The 17784-nt window shown below is 43.6% G+C and overlaps 1 protein-coding gene across 7 annotated transcripts in view; it reads left to right on the top strand.

Moving 5' to 3' along the window:
* Positions 1-17784, top strand: part of heatr5b (HEAT repeat containing 5B) — a 54787-nt gene that overhangs the window by 30961 nt on the left and 6042 nt on the right. For all 7 annotated transcript variants that reach the window (XR_014201542.1, XR_014201543.1, XM_082153734.1 and 4 more), the window contains exons 20-30: positions 356-525; positions 1584-1731; positions 2336-2515; positions 4387-4647; positions 5985-6166; positions 6262-6330; positions 10619-10795; positions 11741-11984; positions 12157-12381; positions 12464-12591; positions 14898-15033. Coding sequence is in view for 5 of the 7 variants with exons in the window: in XM_082153734.1 (XP_082009860.1) it covers positions 356-525; positions 1584-1731; positions 2336-2515; positions 4387-4647; positions 5985-6166; positions 6262-6330; positions 10619-10795; positions 11741-11984; positions 12157-12381; positions 12464-12591; positions 14898-15033 (1920 nt within the window). In the remaining 2 variants the exon portion in view is untranslated. The remainder of the gene's footprint in view (positions 1-355; positions 526-1583; positions 1732-2335; positions 2516-4386; positions 4648-5984; positions 6167-6261; positions 6331-10618; positions 10796-11740; positions 11985-12156; positions 12382-12463; positions 12592-14897; positions 15034-17784) is intronic.

Raw genomic sequence — 17784 nt, forward strand, 5'->3', positions numbered from 1 at the left:
TCCTTTCCCATTCATAACAGGAGATGTGCACTTTGGATGTGTTGTTAAATCCGCTAGAACAGGGTTCCTCTAACTCGGTCCTGGAGGGCCACTGTCCTGCACAGTTTTGGCTCCAACCCTGATCAAACACACCTAGCTGTGAGTTTCTAGTGATCCTGAAGGCATTGATCAGCTTGCTCAGGTGTGTTTGATCAGGGTTGGAGCTATACTGTGCAGGACAGCGGCCCTCCTGGACCGAGTTTGAGAAACCCTGCGCTAGATAATAATTCACAAATGATTGGCCACATGTCCAGCTAGTGAATCACATGTCTGCATCTCTAGCCCTGGCTCACTCCTCACTCTGGTTATCCCGCAGGTAACGGCAGCAGCGTGTCGACGATCCGCTCGTCGTGTCTGGTGGGCTGTGCCATCATGCAGGATCACTCGGACTCTCTGGTGCAGGCGGCGGCCATCTCGTGTCTCCAGCAGCTGCATATGTTCGCGCCGCGACACGTCAACCTGTCCAGCCTCGTGCCCTGCCTCTGTGTAACACAGATACTCAGATACACCTCCACATTTACATTCAGCATCTACACAAACCTGAATATTTGAGGAGTAGTTTACTTCAGAATTAAAACTTCCTGATTATTTACTCTCTCCCACCTCATACATGATATTCATGTCTTTCTTTCTTTAGTCGAAAAGAATTAAGGTTTTTGAGTAAATCATCCCACGATGTTTCTCCATATAGTGACTTCAATGGGGTCCAACGGGTTGAAGGTCCAAATGTGAGTTTCAGTGCAGCTTCAAAGTCTCGACACGATCCAGCCGAGTCTTATCTAGACAAACCAGCGCTCACTTTTTTTCTAAAAACATAAACATTTATATACTTTTAACCACAAATGCTGGTCTTGCACTAGCTGTGATGTGACACACATTATGTAAATCAGGTTGAAAGGTCACGCGTGTTCCGGTTCAGAAATGTAGAGTAGGGCGAAAAACTCTAATTTTCTTCTCCAACTTCAAAATCATCCGACATCGTCGTTTTACCTTTGATTTTTTTTTGTATATGGCGTTTGACTTCGTCTTTGCCCATTCGCTTTGTAAACACTAGATCGGTTCTTCCTCCTACGTCATGTCATGACCTTTCAACCTGATGACGTAATGTGTGTCGCATCACAGCTAGTGCAAGACCAGCATTTGTTGTTAAAAGTATATAAATGTTTATGTTTTTAGAAAAAAAGTGAGCGCTGGTTTGTCTAGATAAGACTCTTATTCCTCGGCTGGATCGTGTCGAGACTTTGAAGCTGCACTGAAACTCACATCTGGACCTTCGACCCGTTGGACCCCATTGAAGACACTATATGGAGAAACATCCTGGGATGATTTACTCAAAAACCTTCATTTCTTTTCGACTGAAGAAAGAAAGACATGAATATCTTGAAGTGATGTTCTGTGATCACTAATTCTGAAGTGAACTGCTCCTTTAAATGTGCAGAAATGAGTGTATGGAGAGCACATGTGATTTTTGCACAGTCTATAGTTCGGTACCAGTGAGTGACGTGTGTGTGTGTGTGTGTGTGTGTGTGTGTGTGTGTGTGCAGGTGCATCTCTGCAGCTCTCACCTGCTGTTACGGCGGGCCGCTGTGGCGTGTCTCCGTCAGCTGGCTCAGCGAGAGGCTCCTGAGGTGTGTGAATACGCCATGAGTCTCGCCAGGAGGGCTGGGGACGCCAAAGACAACTCCACCATCAGTACGTCACGTTCTCCGTCACATTCACTGCATTTATCTGCTCCAGTCCCAGCGCAACAAACTCTGCCATGGGCTGTTCTGTGTGGGATGAAGTTAGTTTAGTTGGTTGTTTTTGAGTTCATATGTTTCTGCTTGTCTGCGCAAGGTAAGCTGTTTTATTAATAAGTTGTGTACTTGAAAATCACTTTCTTTAGCGCTTGATCACGGTGCCGTTGTCTGTTTTAGCAGACTAATGCCATCTAGTGGTAGCAGGTTTTCTCAGACAGCTGTGTGTGTGTGTGTGTGTGTATCGTGCAAGGCTAAACCGGCGAAATGAAAGTCTCAAAATCCAAATGAATCAAATAGGATCGACTCGAAACGAGTCAATGAATGCGCGCGTGTCACCTGACCTGATCCACAAATTTTGTGGATTTTGAGAAAATGGAGAAAAAAAAATGGATTTTGAGACTTTCATTTCGCCGGTTTAGCCTTGCATATGTTATATAGCTCTGCAATGCAATAAAAAGCATCTTTTCCACGTTAATCAGTCGATACGCTACGAGTGTCAGTAGATTCTTTTTTTAGAAACGGTTTGTATTTCTGTGACCGTGTCATTGCTCTTCCAGATCTGAACATCACAGAGACTGGGCTGGAAGGTGTTCTGTTCGGGATGCTGGACCGGGAGACGGATCGGAAGTTGTGCTCGGACATTCACGACACATTGGGTCACATGCTCTCGTCTCTGGCTGTGGGGAAACTTCCTCACTGGCTCAAACTCTGCAAAGATGTGCTGGCAGCGACTACAGGTGACAAACACACACTAACTGGGTGAAGGTAACCAGTACAGGGTTTGCATTCCTCTAGGATTCTGCAGGGTAGGATAACAAGAACATGTCTGAAATATGGGAAGGCCTACAGTTTCCATAAGGACTTCCTTTTGGACTTCTCAACCTTTCAGATACATACAATGAATAGACAGGATTTTGATATGAAAAATGAATGCTGAATATTGTACAGGTCAGAACAGTGGCATGCCTTGATCAAACAGGATCAGGCTATTTTGTGTTTAAGATCAAACACACATGATCTCACAGCATTAGCTGTAACATGAAGGCGGCAAGCCTATGAACAATGTAGGAAAGCTAGTACTGACTTTTGGGTGATAGATAAATAAATATGGGAATGAATATGTAATTATTCATCTCAAGTCAGTTTAGTGTTGATTCTGTTCCGTTCAATAATAGTTCGACATTAGCCGATATTGTTTTCTGTTTGGCCGATTAGAGTCAGAAGCAGCTTTTATTTTGACAGAACTAAGAACGCCAGCATCTGAACATTTCCAACTATGCTGTGTTATATCCAGTTTACCACTGTCATATTCATCTCATAATGAGTTAATTAACAAGGACCAGGTGAATGAGATGAATCAAAGAAACACATGGGAAACTGAAAACGAGCAAACAGAAGGTGAACACAATGAAAACAGAGTCATGTGCTTTAAATGGTCTAATGTCATTTATATCGGCCACCCTGCTCTCTAAGATATCGGTAATCAAAAAATTTTCATTCAAAGAGTCACTCAAAATATTGTTAATAATAATCATCATCATCATGGTTGCAGTAGTACAGGCACTTAGTGTAATTAGCTAAGCAAGTACTGAGTAATGTAAGGTAAGGTAACTTTATGGACTAGGGCTGTGCGATAATTAACGAAAGCGTAATAAAGTTTTTACCTGCAGAACGCATGATTTCCCGAGATCAAACGTGACCTGACAGGAATAACAAATGGAGGACGATCGACGTCGTCAGCTGGTTCTCCTTGCGTGAGGTTTTTTAAACAAAGGAGAAAGAAGTAAACGGGTGATCTTCTTTCTCAATCCACTTTCATGGCATGTTTGTGGCTGCCAAGTTCAATTCAATTCAAAACCATATTGTCTATCCCTACAGGGGTAGAAATTTGTCTTTAGACAAAGGCTCAACAAACAATACAACAACAGCACATAACATACATTTTCAAAACTTGAAAAGTTTCGGCTAACGACCTTATTCCTGACGATCTTGATCCTGTGTTTTGAATTATGGATGGCACTTCCGGCTTGTTGTTTCTGACGTCACAAACTACCTTGTAACCAATCAGATCAACGTGTGATCGTCAACCAGTGGATCTCTGAGCTGAGTGAGTGAAGGCGGGGCTCATTTGCATATTCATAGAACTGTGCATACTAAATGAGGCGAGGGTGTCGAGTGACATTCAAGATATTATAAGGCATGAACACATTTTTTCAAGGAAAAAAACCCCTTAAATATGTATAAAATGATTGACTACAGGGGGACTGTAGAATCTTCAAGTTTTTGGCCAGCCTAAGATACTGTATTTATACTGAGGTGCGTTCAACTTATATCGTACAATATCCAAACCCAATTTTGGTCGTGAGCATTACGGTGTTAGAAGCAGTGCTCATTTTTCTATATATGTAGGATTGTCTGGTTCTGTCTTGCTGCTTCCCATAAGGTCTTCAAAACTGCCATTTCTAAGGTCACCACAAAACTTTTTACATTTTCCTAATAATCAGAGAAACTACAGTGTGCTTGTGTAAAGAGATGAACAGTGCACTGTTAACCCAGCTCATAGACTCTTGGATCCGTTGGTCGTCCTCATATGGTGTTGTTGTTGCAGAGGTCGGTGGGACTGTTGCGTCTCAAAGCCGGCGGAAGGAGGAGGACGACGACTCTGAGAAGAAGGATGAGATGGATGATGACATCATGTTCACGTCTCTGGGTCAGGATGAGAAGGCCAAGCCGTCCGTGGCGCCGCGCTGGGTCACGCGAGTGTTCGCTGCCGACTGCCTGTGCCGGATCATCCATCTGTGTGAGAATGCAGACAAGGCCCACTTCGACCTGGCAGCTGCACGGGTCGCCAAGACCAAAAACCCTGAAGGTAAACGTTTTAAGGTCTCGATATACTCACGGCACAGTTCTTCTTCGTTCTTTCCTTATGGGTAAAACTAAATTTGAAATACCTTTGCCTAATAAACTGTTACTGATCATCATGACTCCGCCCACAATTCTGTTAGCGAACATCCTGACTCCGCCCACAATTCTGTTAGGGAACATCCTGACTCCGCCCACATCTCTGTTAGCGAACATTTAGATCAATATGTAAATATGAGCTGCTCTTTCCTCTCAGTAACAGAATAAACACACAATAACAATGAGAAAACAGCAGTTCAGAAAGCATCTGATCATAGTGATGTGGAGATGTTGGTTCCAGCTCTGAGATTCAGATCTACAGTCACGTCACGTTTACTCATACAGCACTTTATACAATAGATTGATTTAAAGCAGCAGATTTATAGTATTAAACATGAAAAACAGTGTCAGTGTCTCTTTCAGTCAGAATTACAGCTTCAGTTTCTACTATAAAGCGGCTCTCCAGTGTGTTCCTGTTTTTACTCGCGTCTGAACAGAAGAAATGGAGATTTACAGCCTTTTTTATTTTTGGTTGATCTTGATTTGGTTCTACTTGATATGAAACGAAGTAATTTAGGAAATGACTTGTAAGGCTGGATTTCCTGCAGGGGTTCAGGCTGCAAGACTGCCGAATGACTAAAGAAACGTCAGCAAGATGGTAGAAAACTGCACACTTCTTGTATATTTCCACCCACTGCTACTTATACCAACGACAGAAATAAGCGCAGTTACAAGAGCTGAATATGTGGGAGAGCGTTGCTGTAGTGTGACGATATTGTATTGCAATAGGTAGCACTTCAAAGTCAATACTGAATCAAAACTAGTTTGCACATCATTAGTATTTGAAAAGGTTTAATGACAAAATGTGGTTATGGTTACACTTACAATAGTTACAAAATAGATGTATAATGATAACTTATATGTAAAATGTTACCTGAGAGATAGATAGAGAGGGAGAGACAAGGAAAAGAGGAGGTAAAGAAAGAGAGCCCCAAGAATGGGAGCCAGAGAATCAAAGAGACAGAGCAACAGTTACAATCTTCTTTTATCCCTTACTTGACCATGTGACTGAAACCCAAACGTGAGATGTTCAAACTGACCAATCAGAAAATAACTTCCCCCACCGCACTAAAGCTGTGACCATTAGAAGACCCCGATGGCCACACGTCTTAAGCACTATCAGCCCCTCTGTGTCTTCAGGAATTACAGATTGGGCTTGAAACAGTAAAAGCTAATGTCTTTGTTCATTTTCAACATCTTGGATTATGTCCAGTCCTCCAGACTCCAGTGTTGTGTCTTCCGCAGGGGACTTCCTGGTGCTGCACTTGTGTGATCTGATCCGCATGGCGTTCATGGCAGCGACGGACCACAGCAACCAGCTGCGCATGGCAGGACTGCAGGCGCTCGAGGACATCATCAAGAAGTTCGCAGCGGTGCCGGAGCCCGAATTCCCTGGTCATGTGATCCTGGAGCAGTATCAGGCCAACGTTAGTTCAGTCATGTGACACATTCAAATGTTGCATGATCACTGTCACCCAGGATTGATCAAACCCGTGTCCTGATGTTGTGATGTTGTGTTCAGGTTGGTGCCGCGCTCCGACCAGCCTTTTCCCCGGACACACCTTCAGACATCACTGCTAAAGCCTGCCAGGTGAGCCTCACACTGCACACACACACGCCAGGTGAGCCTCACACTGCGCACACACACGCCAGTCTGAACCCGCTGGTGCTCTTCGACACACACACGCCAGTCTGAACCCGCTGGTGCTCGCTGGACATTTTTTACCTAAAATATTGTTTTGTTTTTTTATTGTTTTCTTCATCAGAATGGTACGAAACTTGGTAAATGTTTTGGCACTTGCTGTGTGAACACTCAAAAAGATCATGGACATGATTTAAAAAGGTTAAATGGTCCTGTAAAAAATTGTCACACTTGAGCTCCTCGCCGTCAAACATGAGCGCATTGTAAATGAATGGAGACGAGTTTCCTCTAGTGGAAGCGTTTGGTACTGCAGCCGAACTACATCTCACTGAACTTGAGATATCAAGCTCAAATTTGGAACACAACTTGTTTAGATTTATGGCCTTGATTTTCTTGCAGTTTTAGAGTAAAACATGATTTTTAAAATATATATTTAATATAAAAATATAAAAATTGTATTTTTGCAAATTTTTCACAACAATAAACGTAAAATTCTGTAACTTTCAGAAAGTTCACTTTTTTCACTTCAGCAATAATCTGCCAAGTGTCGTCGATGAAAAGAGATCAAACTTCAGTCTGTTGCTCTAAAGCGTTCAAGATTTACTATGCTCAAAAAGTGAATAAATGGATTATAAATACAGCGTAAATATAATTTAGTACCATAAAACCTCCTAAAAATACTAAATATTAAATAAATACAAACATTATCGAACTAAAATGTAGTACATTAATTTCATTGAAATAAAAAAATAAACTTCGTTCATGTGACGGACACACGAAGAGCACCAGTCTTATGATGCTTTTCAGTGTTTTCCTTTTGCTTTTCAGAACTGTGAGTGTTCTTCATGTTTGACACAGACCTGTCAAGTCATCTTCATTTATATAGCGCTTTTAACAATGTAGATTGTTCCAAAGCAGCTTTACAGAGATAATAGGAAATTAAAGTAAAGTGTTTTGGCTTTACAGCAGCTCTAGAATAAAGTTATTGTCCAGCTAAAGTTAGTTTGATTGATTCACTTCCGTCGCAACGATCATTAGTTATTAACTTAAGGGCCGCTAACACAACACCGTTCTAACAGAAAACTCTTAAGTTCTTTCTGCGCAAACTTCAAAAACGCGAACCAGTGAGAACGCTGGTGGCGTGTACATGTGTATTACGAGTTTAGTCTATAGGTATGCGCGCTTGAATATATGTGCGCAGGCGTGTAGTCCTTCCCTACAAACCAACCCTCAACAAACTACTTGTCTGGCCTTAAAATTAATAATACAGAAATAATACCTTTGAGTGTTCTTCAGTGTTTGACTGTTTTTGACAGACCTGTGAGTGTTCTTCAGTGTTTGACACACACCTGTGAGCGTTGTTCATGTTTGACACACACCTGTGAGCGTTGTTTATGTTTGACACACACCTGTGAGCGTTGTTTATGTTTGACACACACCTGTGAGCGTTGTTTATGTTTGACACACACCTGTGAGCGTTGTTTATGTTTGACACACACCTGTGAGCGTTGTTTATGTTTGACACACACCTGTGAGCGTTGTTTATGTTTGACACAGACCTGTGAGTGTTCTTCAGTGTTTGACACACACCTGTGAGCGTTGTTCATGTTTGACACACACCTGTGAGCGTTGTTTATGTTTGACACACACCTGTGAGCGTTGTTCATGTTTGACACACACCTGTGAGCGTTGTTTATGTTTGACACACACCTGTGAGCGTTGTTCATGTTTGACACACACCTGTGAGCGTTGTTCATGTTTGACACACACCTGTGAGCGTTGTTTATGTTTGACACACACCTGTGAGCGTTGTTCATGTTTGACACACACCTGTGAGCGTTGTTTATGTTTGACACACACCTGTGAGCGTTGTTTATGTTTGACACACACCTGTGAGCGTTGTTCATGTTTGACACACACCTGTGAGCGTTGTTCATGTTTGACACAGACATGTGAGCGTTCTTCAGTGTTTGACACACACCTGTGAGCGTTGTTCATGTTTGACACACACCTGTGAGCGTTGTTCATGTTTGACACAGACCTGTGAGTGTTCTTCAGTGTTTGACACACACCTGTGAGCGTTGTTCATGTTTGACACACACCTGTGAGCGTTGTTCATGTTTGACACAGACCTGTGAGTGTTCTTCAGTGTTTGACACACACCTGTGAGCGTTGTTCATGTTTGACACAGACCTGTGAGTGTTCTTCAGTGTTTGACACAGACCTGTGAGCGTTGTTTATGTTTGACACACACCTGTGAGCGTTGTTCATGTTTGACACACACCTGTGAGCGTTGTTTATGTTTGACACACACCTGTGAGCGTTGTTTATGTTTGACACACACCTGTGAGCGTTGTTCATGTTTGACACAGACCTGTGAGTGTTCTTCAGTGTTTGACACAGACCTGTGAGCGTTGTTCATGTTTGACACACACCTGTGAGCGTTGTTCATGTTTGACACAGACCTGTGAGTGTTCTTCAGTGTTTGACACAGACCTGTGAGCGTTGTTCATGTTTGACACAGACCTGTGAGTGTTCTTCAGTGTTTGACACACACCTGTGAGCGTTGTTCATGTTTGACACACACCTGTGAGCGTTCTTCAGTGTTTGACTGTTTTTAACAGACCTGTGAGTGTTCTTCAGTGTTTGACACAGACCTGTGAGTGTTCTTCAGTGTTTGACACAGACCTGTGAGTGTTCTTCAGTGTTTGACACAGACCTGTGAGTGTTCTTCAGTGTTTGACTGTTTTTAACAGACCTGTGAGTGTTCTTCAGTGTTTGACACAGACCTGTGAGTGTTCTTCAGTGTTTGACACAGACCTGTGAGTGTTCTTCAGTGTTTGACACAGACCTGTGAGTGTTCTTCAGTGTTTGACACAGACCTGTGAGTGTTCTTCAGTGTTTGACACAGACCTGTGAGTGTTCTTCAGTGTTTGACACACACCTGTGAGCGTTGTTCATGTTTGACACACACCTGTGAGCGTTGTTTATGTTTGACACACACCTGTGAGCGTTGTTCATGTTTGACACACACCTGTGAGCGTTGTTTATGTTTGACACACACCTGTGAGCGTTGTTTATGTTTGACACACACCTGTGAGCGTTGTTCATGTTTGACACACACCTGTGAGCGTTGTTCATGTTTGACACAGACATGTGAGCGTTCTTCAGTGTTTGACACACACCTGTGAGCGTTGTTCATGTTTGACACACACCTGTGAGCGTTGTTCATGTTTGACACAGACCTGTGAGTGTTCTTCAGTGTTTGACACACACCTGTGAGCGTTGTTCATGTTTGACACACACCTGTGAGCGTTGTTCATGTTTGACACAGACCTGTGAGTGTTCTTCAGTGTTTGACACACACCTGTGAGCGTTGTTCATGTTTGACACAGACCTGTGAGTGTTCTTCAGTGTTTGACACACACCTGTGAGCGTTGTTTATGTTTGACACACACCTGTGAGCGTTGTTCATGTTTGACACACACCTGTGAGCGTTGTTTATGTTTGACACACACCTGTGAGCGTTGTTTATGTTTGACACACACCTGTGAGCGTTGTTCATGTTTGACACAGACCTGTGAGTGTTCTTCAGTGTTTGACACAGACCTGTGAGCGTTGTTCATGTTTGACACACACCTGTGAGCGTTGTTCATGTTTGACACAGACCTGTGAGTGTTCTTCAGTGTTTGACACAGACCTGTGAGCGTTGTTCATGTTTGACACAGACCTGTGAGTGTTCTTCAGTGTTTGACACACACCTGTGAGCGTTGTTCATGTTTGACACACACCTGTGAGCATTCTTCAGTGTTTGACACAGACCTGTGAGTGTTCTTCAGTGTTTGACTGTTTTTAACAGACCTGTGAGTGTTCTTCAGTGTTTGACACAGACCTGTGAGTGTTCTTCAGTGTTTGACACAGACCTGTGAGTGTTCTTCAGTGTTTGACACACACCTGTGAGCGTTGTTCATGTTTGACACACACCTGTGAGCATTCTTCAGTGTTTGACACAGACCTGTGAGCGTTGTTCATGTTTGACACAGACCTGTGAGTGTTCTTCAGTGTTTGACACACACCTGTGAGCGTTGTTCATGTTTGACACAGACCTGTGAGCGTTGTTCATGTTTGACACACACCTGTGAGCGTTCTTCAGTGTTTGACACAGAACTGTGATTGTTGTTCATGTTTGACACAGACCTGTGTGTGTTCTTCACGTTCCCCTCTCCTGTGTGTGCAGGTGTGCAGTGCGTGGATAGGCAGTGGCGTGGTCAGTGACCTGAACGACCTGCGGCGCGTACACACTCTGCTGGTGTCGTCTCTGGACAAGCTTCAGGCCGGCAGATCCTCCAGCCAGCTGTACAGCGAGAGCGCCACCACCATGGAGAAGCTGGCGGTGCTGAAGGCCTGGGCCGAGGTGAAGACCGGAGCTGATAAACCCTGCAGTCCTGCTGTGTTTGAAGGATAGCTTAGACACTTCAGCAAGAAAAAGTCTTTTAGTATTATTTTACAAACGTCCTTCAAACATGTCTTTTTGCAGTCAAATCTTTAATGATTTTTATCAAGTAAATGTAAGAATAACAGAATCTCAGACGGATGAACAAATAATGTCTTTGGTCATCACATTAAAAATAACGTTAACACTTTATTTTACAGTGTCCTTGTTACATAATTGTACATGTACTTACCATAGTAATAACAGTAAATTATGCATAATTACATGCAACTAACCCTCAACCACATCCTAATCATGTAGTTACTTAATATTACTCAGCACTGAAATATATGAGACCTTAAAATAAAGTGTAACCGAATTACTTTTATATTGTTAATATTTCAAGATGACTGATGCAACTTCTGTTTACTTGATTATCATACATAATTTTATAGAAAAATCATGAATCACATTTAAGATCATGAGGCTTTTGAGGAAGGGTTATTTGTTCATCTCTCAAACATAATTGTATGGCACTGCATTATGTTTTAAATCTACAGAGCTTTGATCATAAAACTAAGCATTTAAATATCATCTTACTAAGACATGTAAGATATTTATATGCATTTTATGCAAGTATCTGCTGTACTGCTATAAAGATCTCACTAATTTACATTACAAACATCAGAATTTCATCTTACTATTTGTCCATATAAATATCAGCATCTGCAGCAACTGAGGCGTTTTTTCCTCCAAATTCTCACTATGTATCGAATATGATAAAAACACACATGCAAAGTTTTACTTTAGATTTTGTCTGAAGGTTCAATGATTTCCATTTAAAAAAAAAATAAAAAAATAATTCAGACTATTATTTTATATGTCAGGCTTTACGGGGTTCAAATAAATTCCATCATGTGGTTCCAGGTGTTTGTGGTGGCTATGAAGATAAAGCAGGAGTGTGAGTCTGGGCCGGCGCGAGCTGCTCCTCAGGCTGAGGATGATGATGATGATGATGATGGAGGAGGAGGAGATGTTCTTCCTCCAGACAGCCTGATGACGTTAGTTCAGCCGGAGCTGCCGTCTCTGAGCCGTCTGTGGCTGTCGGTGTTGAGGGATTATGCTCTGCTCACTCTCCCTGCTGAGTTCTCCAGCCAGCTGCCGCCCGAAGGTACACATACATCACCTCACTCAATACCTGATCACATTCAAGAACAGAAATAGTCTGAAAGTCAGCATGAAAGTGATGTTGTGCTGGTCTTTTCGAATGGGCCTTTATTGTTGTACTTGCTCCATGTAAACCTGTGATAACACTGTATTGCTCTTGATCTCTGGTTGATCAGGAGGGGCGTTTTACACTCCTGAGACGATAGACACAGCCAGGCTTCACTACCGGAGCTCGTGGGCATCGGTCCTGCACGCCGAGGCTCTGTGGCTCAGTAGCACCGGCTTCGGCACGGCTGAGGACTCCACCGAGAGCAAGAGCGCCGCCATCACGGGACCGGCAGCTCCTGCGCCCGGCAGAAACGCTGATGATCTGGTGAAGGACAGATTGCACCTTCTTTTGGGTAAATTATCTGCAAATGCATTTTGGATTTTTCATATTTTCTCCCCCAGTGTGTAAAGTGGCGTTTTCTCACGTTGTTTCAGGCATCAGCATTGAGTTCCTGTGTTTCCCTCGGGCCGAGGAGCCCATAGAGGATGTGATGTCGTGTTTGCACGCGCTCTGCACGCTGATGGACTCGCCCAGCGCTCGCACACACATCGCAGAGGACCAGGTCAGCATCTGCTTCATGTGTTTTACTTCACACCGTAGTACATGCATGCCTCTACTCCGGATCTCTGCAATTCATTCCTCCACTTTTTTGCTGACAAAATCAGCATCATTCACCAATCTCTATCCTCTGTATCTGACCTCCCAGTATCTACTCCAGCACCTACCACGGCCCCTCTTCTCCCCATCCCTCCTGACCTCCCTCCACCTCCTCCACACTGCCTCCTCTCCCAGTTTGACTTGGTCACCCCTCCTGAAATCTCTAAACTCATCAGCTCTTCTAAACCCACTACCTGCTCCCTTGACTCCCTCCCTACTCCACTCCTGAAGTCCTGCCTCCCCGTCTTATGCCCCTACCTCACTAACCTCTTCAACTCCTCACTGTCCCTTGGAACTGTCCCTTCTGCCTTCAAAAATGCCGCTGTCACCCCAATCCTTAAAAAACCTGGTCTGGATCCCTCCTCCCTCAACAACTACCGCCCAATATCCGGCCTCCCATTTCTGTCTAAAACCCTGGAACGTATAGTCGCCTCACAACTACAATCCTATCTTCATGCCAATAACCAGTTTGAACCAATCTGGTTTTCGACCCCTCCACAGCACAGACACCGCTCTCCTCAAAGTCCTCAACGACCTCCTCACATCCGCTGACACCGGTTCCGTCAACATCCTTATTCTCCTCGACCTGAGTGCAGCCTTCGGTACCGTGAGCCATAAAATCCTGCTCACCAGACTCAAAGACCTCGGTATCGAAGGTACTGCACTCAGCTGGCTCTGCTCCTACCTTTCCAATAGATCCCACTTCATCTCTCTCCATAACCACACTTCTGCCACAGCCACAGTCACCCAAGGTGTTCCCCAAGGCTCCGTACTCGGCCCCCTCCTCTTCATCATCTACATCTTCCCCCTTGGTCAGATACTCCGCCACTTCAACCTGGACTTCCACTGTTATACCGATGACACCCAGATCTACCTCAGCACTAAATCCCCCCACAATCCTCCCCTCTCCCACATCAACACCTGTCTGTCAGCTATTAAAACCTGGATGCAACACAACTTCAACAACAGCGATAAAAAATAATTCCTCCTCATAGGCTCCAAATCTACACTCAGCAAAATCAATAACCCCACTCTCATCATCGACGGCACCATTGTCTTCCCATCTCCCCAGGCCCCGCAACCTTGCCGTGATCTTTGATTCCACCCTCTCCCTTGAGCCCCATATCCGTCATGTCATTAAAACCTCCTTCTTTCATCTCCGCAACATCGCCAAAATCAGACCCTCTCTCACACCCCCCGCTACTGAAAGAATCATTCATGCCTTCATCTCCTCCCGACTGGACTACTGCAACTCACTACTCCTTGGCATCAGCTCTACCTACATTAAACGACTCCAACTGGTCCAGAATGCAGCTGCCTGACTCATTACCCGCTCCAAATCCTGGCTCCACATCACTCCAGTCCTAAAACAACTCCACTGGCTTCCTATCTCCCACCGGATCACCTACAAAATCCTGGTCCTCACCTACAAAGCCCTTCACCATCTGGCCCCCTCATACCTCACTGACCTCCTCTCCCCCTACCAACCCTCGCGGTCCCTCAGATCCACCTCAGCCGGTCTCCTCTGCATCCACAAGTCCAACCTCCGCAGTTTTGGGGACAGAGCCTTCTCCAGGGCAGCTCCCAGGCTCTGGAACTCCCTCCCCCAAGAGATCCGCACCTCTGAGTCCCTCACCATCTTCCAGTCTTGCCCTGTAAAGCGACTTTGAGTTCGTGAAAAGCGCTATACAAATTCAATTTATTATTATTATTATTATTATTTCTACGTCATTACGCTATTTCTACGTCAGTGCACATGCGCAGTCCTTTCAGTTTCGTTTTCCAATCCGATCAAGTGTTCACATGTTCTCTGATTAGAAAAGGAATAAACACCCCTTTCAATTGGATCGAAGTCTCATTGAGATTGAGCTCAATCGGATCGATTAAGGTGTTTACATGAAGGCTTTTCAGTCCAACTGAGCCGTCAATCCCATTACTAATGGATTATTTGGTTGCATGTAAACGTAGCCAGTGACAAATGCTTTAATTATATTTAAATATCAGAAATGTGTTTAAAAATCTTATTGAAAAAAGTGTATTGCGATATATTTTGATATTGAATTATTGTCTTGGCTTAAGCCGACTAGAAACATGTTTAGTCCACTGACCGAATGTGAATTGTTTGTGACTGTGTTTTGAAGTGTATGTGACTGTGTTTTGAAGTGTTTGTGATTTGTGTTTTGAAGTGTTTGTGACTGTGTTTTGCTGTAGCTGCTGGCTGTGGAGCTGCTGAACGTGCTTCACCGGCTCTTATTGACCCGTGACCCGCAGAGCATGCAGTTACAGGTGACGACGGTGGTGCAGAAAACCATCCGCGCCGCACAGGAGCACCTGCACCACATCAGGAGTGAGTCGACATCACATTCACATTCAGTTAAACAACCTGTGACGAATCACCTGCAGGTGTTAGGACTGACTAGGACTGACTCATCTGAAGGGTTATGAAGCAGTCTAGAAAATAAGAGTCTCCTAATCTGTTGCCTGATACTTCTATCCACCTTATTCCTGATGATCTTACTGTGTTTTGAATAATGGGTGTTCCGGACTTCCATTCAAAAAGACTGAAACAAATAATTTAAAATCATAAAGTTGCCCTACAAATAAAGCTGATCCGTCAGTTTCCCTTCATGTTTTATTTTCAGACATCATGAAAATAACGTAACATTTTTATTTTAACGTGACGTTATAACGAGAATATCTATGGCAAGAGCTCTTTTCAGTCGCTGCTTTCTTTCCCTCATGATTATTTAGTTTTTTCCCTTTGCAATCCGCTGTATAAGTATGAAAAAGAACAACATATACTGCACATTTGTGGTCTATTCTCCCGGTTTAATTTACGATATATCCCACTAATAATTCACTGGAATGCACAAAGAATCTCTAGTTTTTCTCTTCAAATCCTCATGTCTCTTTCCTGGTTTGTTTAATAGGTAAATTAAATGTATTATCGGTCGAAATGATGGATATCACTTTGAAATAGTGAAAAGTTAATTAACATTTTTGATTAAGGCAACGTATGTTACATAATATAGATATATTACTACAGTGATATTTAACCCGTCTGTTATTGCTGTGGAAAGAATAGCGCTTTTGGGCTTATTCATGGTCTGTTGAAAGTACCTTGTTGCTGCTTTTACACTTTTAAATTTCCTTTTAATGTTCGATGGTTGAAGGGTGAGTAGAATAATGTCATCTATTATGTCATCAATTATTTATCCTGTCTGTTATTCGCATATCTCTGTCGAGCCGTTACTCCGATGGATTTCAAACTCGACAGCTGTCTGGGCACGAGTAAGTGCAGTGCCAAGTTTGACGTTGTTTGGATGAGAAATGCAAAAGATATGTTAAATATATTGGTAAAAGAAGCACTTAGAAGGTTGTGGTTTAAAAATAAACATTCTGACATAAACACACTGTCAGCTACAATGTTTACTTCTGAATAATATAGTATAAATGTGATAAATCCTTTTTTTTTTCATGCAGTTAATCCATTGAATCAATATAAAAGTTATTTTTCACATTGAAACTGTTGAAAATACACAACAAAGTAAGTTGATCCACATATGACAGCCTCTGAACTCGGTCAATACTAATCTGGACTAAACATAGGCTACATTCAATCAGCCATCGCTAGAAATACCTTCTGAACGACGGCGACCTTCTTTTTTGACGGCGATCAGCTGTAAAATGGCTTAGGTCCTGCTCGGTTTTCGTTGACTTTGAGTACAAGAATTGAAAGTTTTTTAAAAGATCCCCTGGGGTTAACGTGTCAGCATTCGACAGAAGTTTGACGCTGTCGTGTGAGAACAAGCATCAGTCGGCATTTCTCTTCCTCCCGCGTGCCTCATCTTCTTAATCTCCTCACGTAAATGATTAGATTTCGATGGCTTACGTTTCTTCCCTACGGCAGAATCCACCACAGGTTCATCAATGTATTATTTTTTTTGTTTGTTTGTTGATCAAAAAGTGCAAAGTAGATAAGGAAAACTAGGATGCCGGGTGTCAGAGCGCCACCGTTACTGTTTACAATGCGTGGAATGGTGCGCTGTGATTGGTTGAGCGGATTTGTGGCATTCTGCAGAGAAAGGAGACTGGCGTTTGTCGCGGTTTGGAAAGAAAGGGAGAAAACATGGCAGAATAACACGGCAGGCGGTGTGTGTGTGGCGAGCTGTACCTCCGGGAATGGTGCAAAAAAATAAATAGATAATAAATAAAGAAGCGTCGACGCAAAAAATATGACGTCGACGTAATTTTGGCGTCATCGACGCACCGCTACAGCTCTAGCTATTACGGGGACGAGGCCACGTTCCCCGGTTCTTTTCGCGGACGCGAGCTTCGGCCCCTCTCCCGCCGTCGCGGACTTTGCCGCTGCCGGGGATGAGGACTCCATGTGTTCTCCAGGAGGAGCTCGCCAGGGTCCTCGGCAAGGCTGTCATGGAACTGGACTTGACGTGGAATGCTTCAGACGAGCCTACTAAGAGTAAGCTGGATTCCTGGTATTTCCAGTCGGGCCGCCGGAACCAGGCTGCTTCGAGGACTCCGTGAAGTCGTGGTCTGCACCTCAGTCAGCGCGCATCCATGCTGCCACCCAGGCCATCTTCTCCCACGTGGACGGGGCGGACCCCCACGGCTATGTCACGCCCATGCATTTTATGCTGCCAGTATTTGCATACTTCCAAGCTGGTGTTAGCCTATAAGATTTCAACTAAAGTGGAGAAGGGAGGAGTTCCCGCAGCGTCAGCTGACGCAATGTTAAAGTTAACGCTCTCAGGGAACCCAGGTTACAATTGTTACCGGAGACGTTTTTCAGTATCTCATGCCACAAGTGTTACATTTTGAAGATGGAATTTCAAGTTATGAAAAGTTAAACATTTAAAGAGCCATCTCAAGACCACTGCATTCTCAGTCTACCGGCTGCATTTATTATTTGATATGCTTATTCATATACATTTATACACTCTTATCTTGGCAAGGCAAGGTAAAATGCCCTATGGGGAATTTCCACACTTTAACCATTACCATCACTTAAAAAAACCTCAATATACAACTTGATATCATGGTGTGTCTGAATGCGAGATCAATCGAGTGGTAGCTGATG

This window comes from Leuciscus leuciscus (genome assembly GCF_965113295.1).
Source record: "Leuciscus leuciscus genome assembly, chromosome: 22".
Classification (NCBI taxonomy): domain Eukaryota; kingdom Metazoa; phylum Chordata; class Actinopteri; order Cypriniformes; family Leuciscidae; genus Leuciscus; species Leuciscus leuciscus.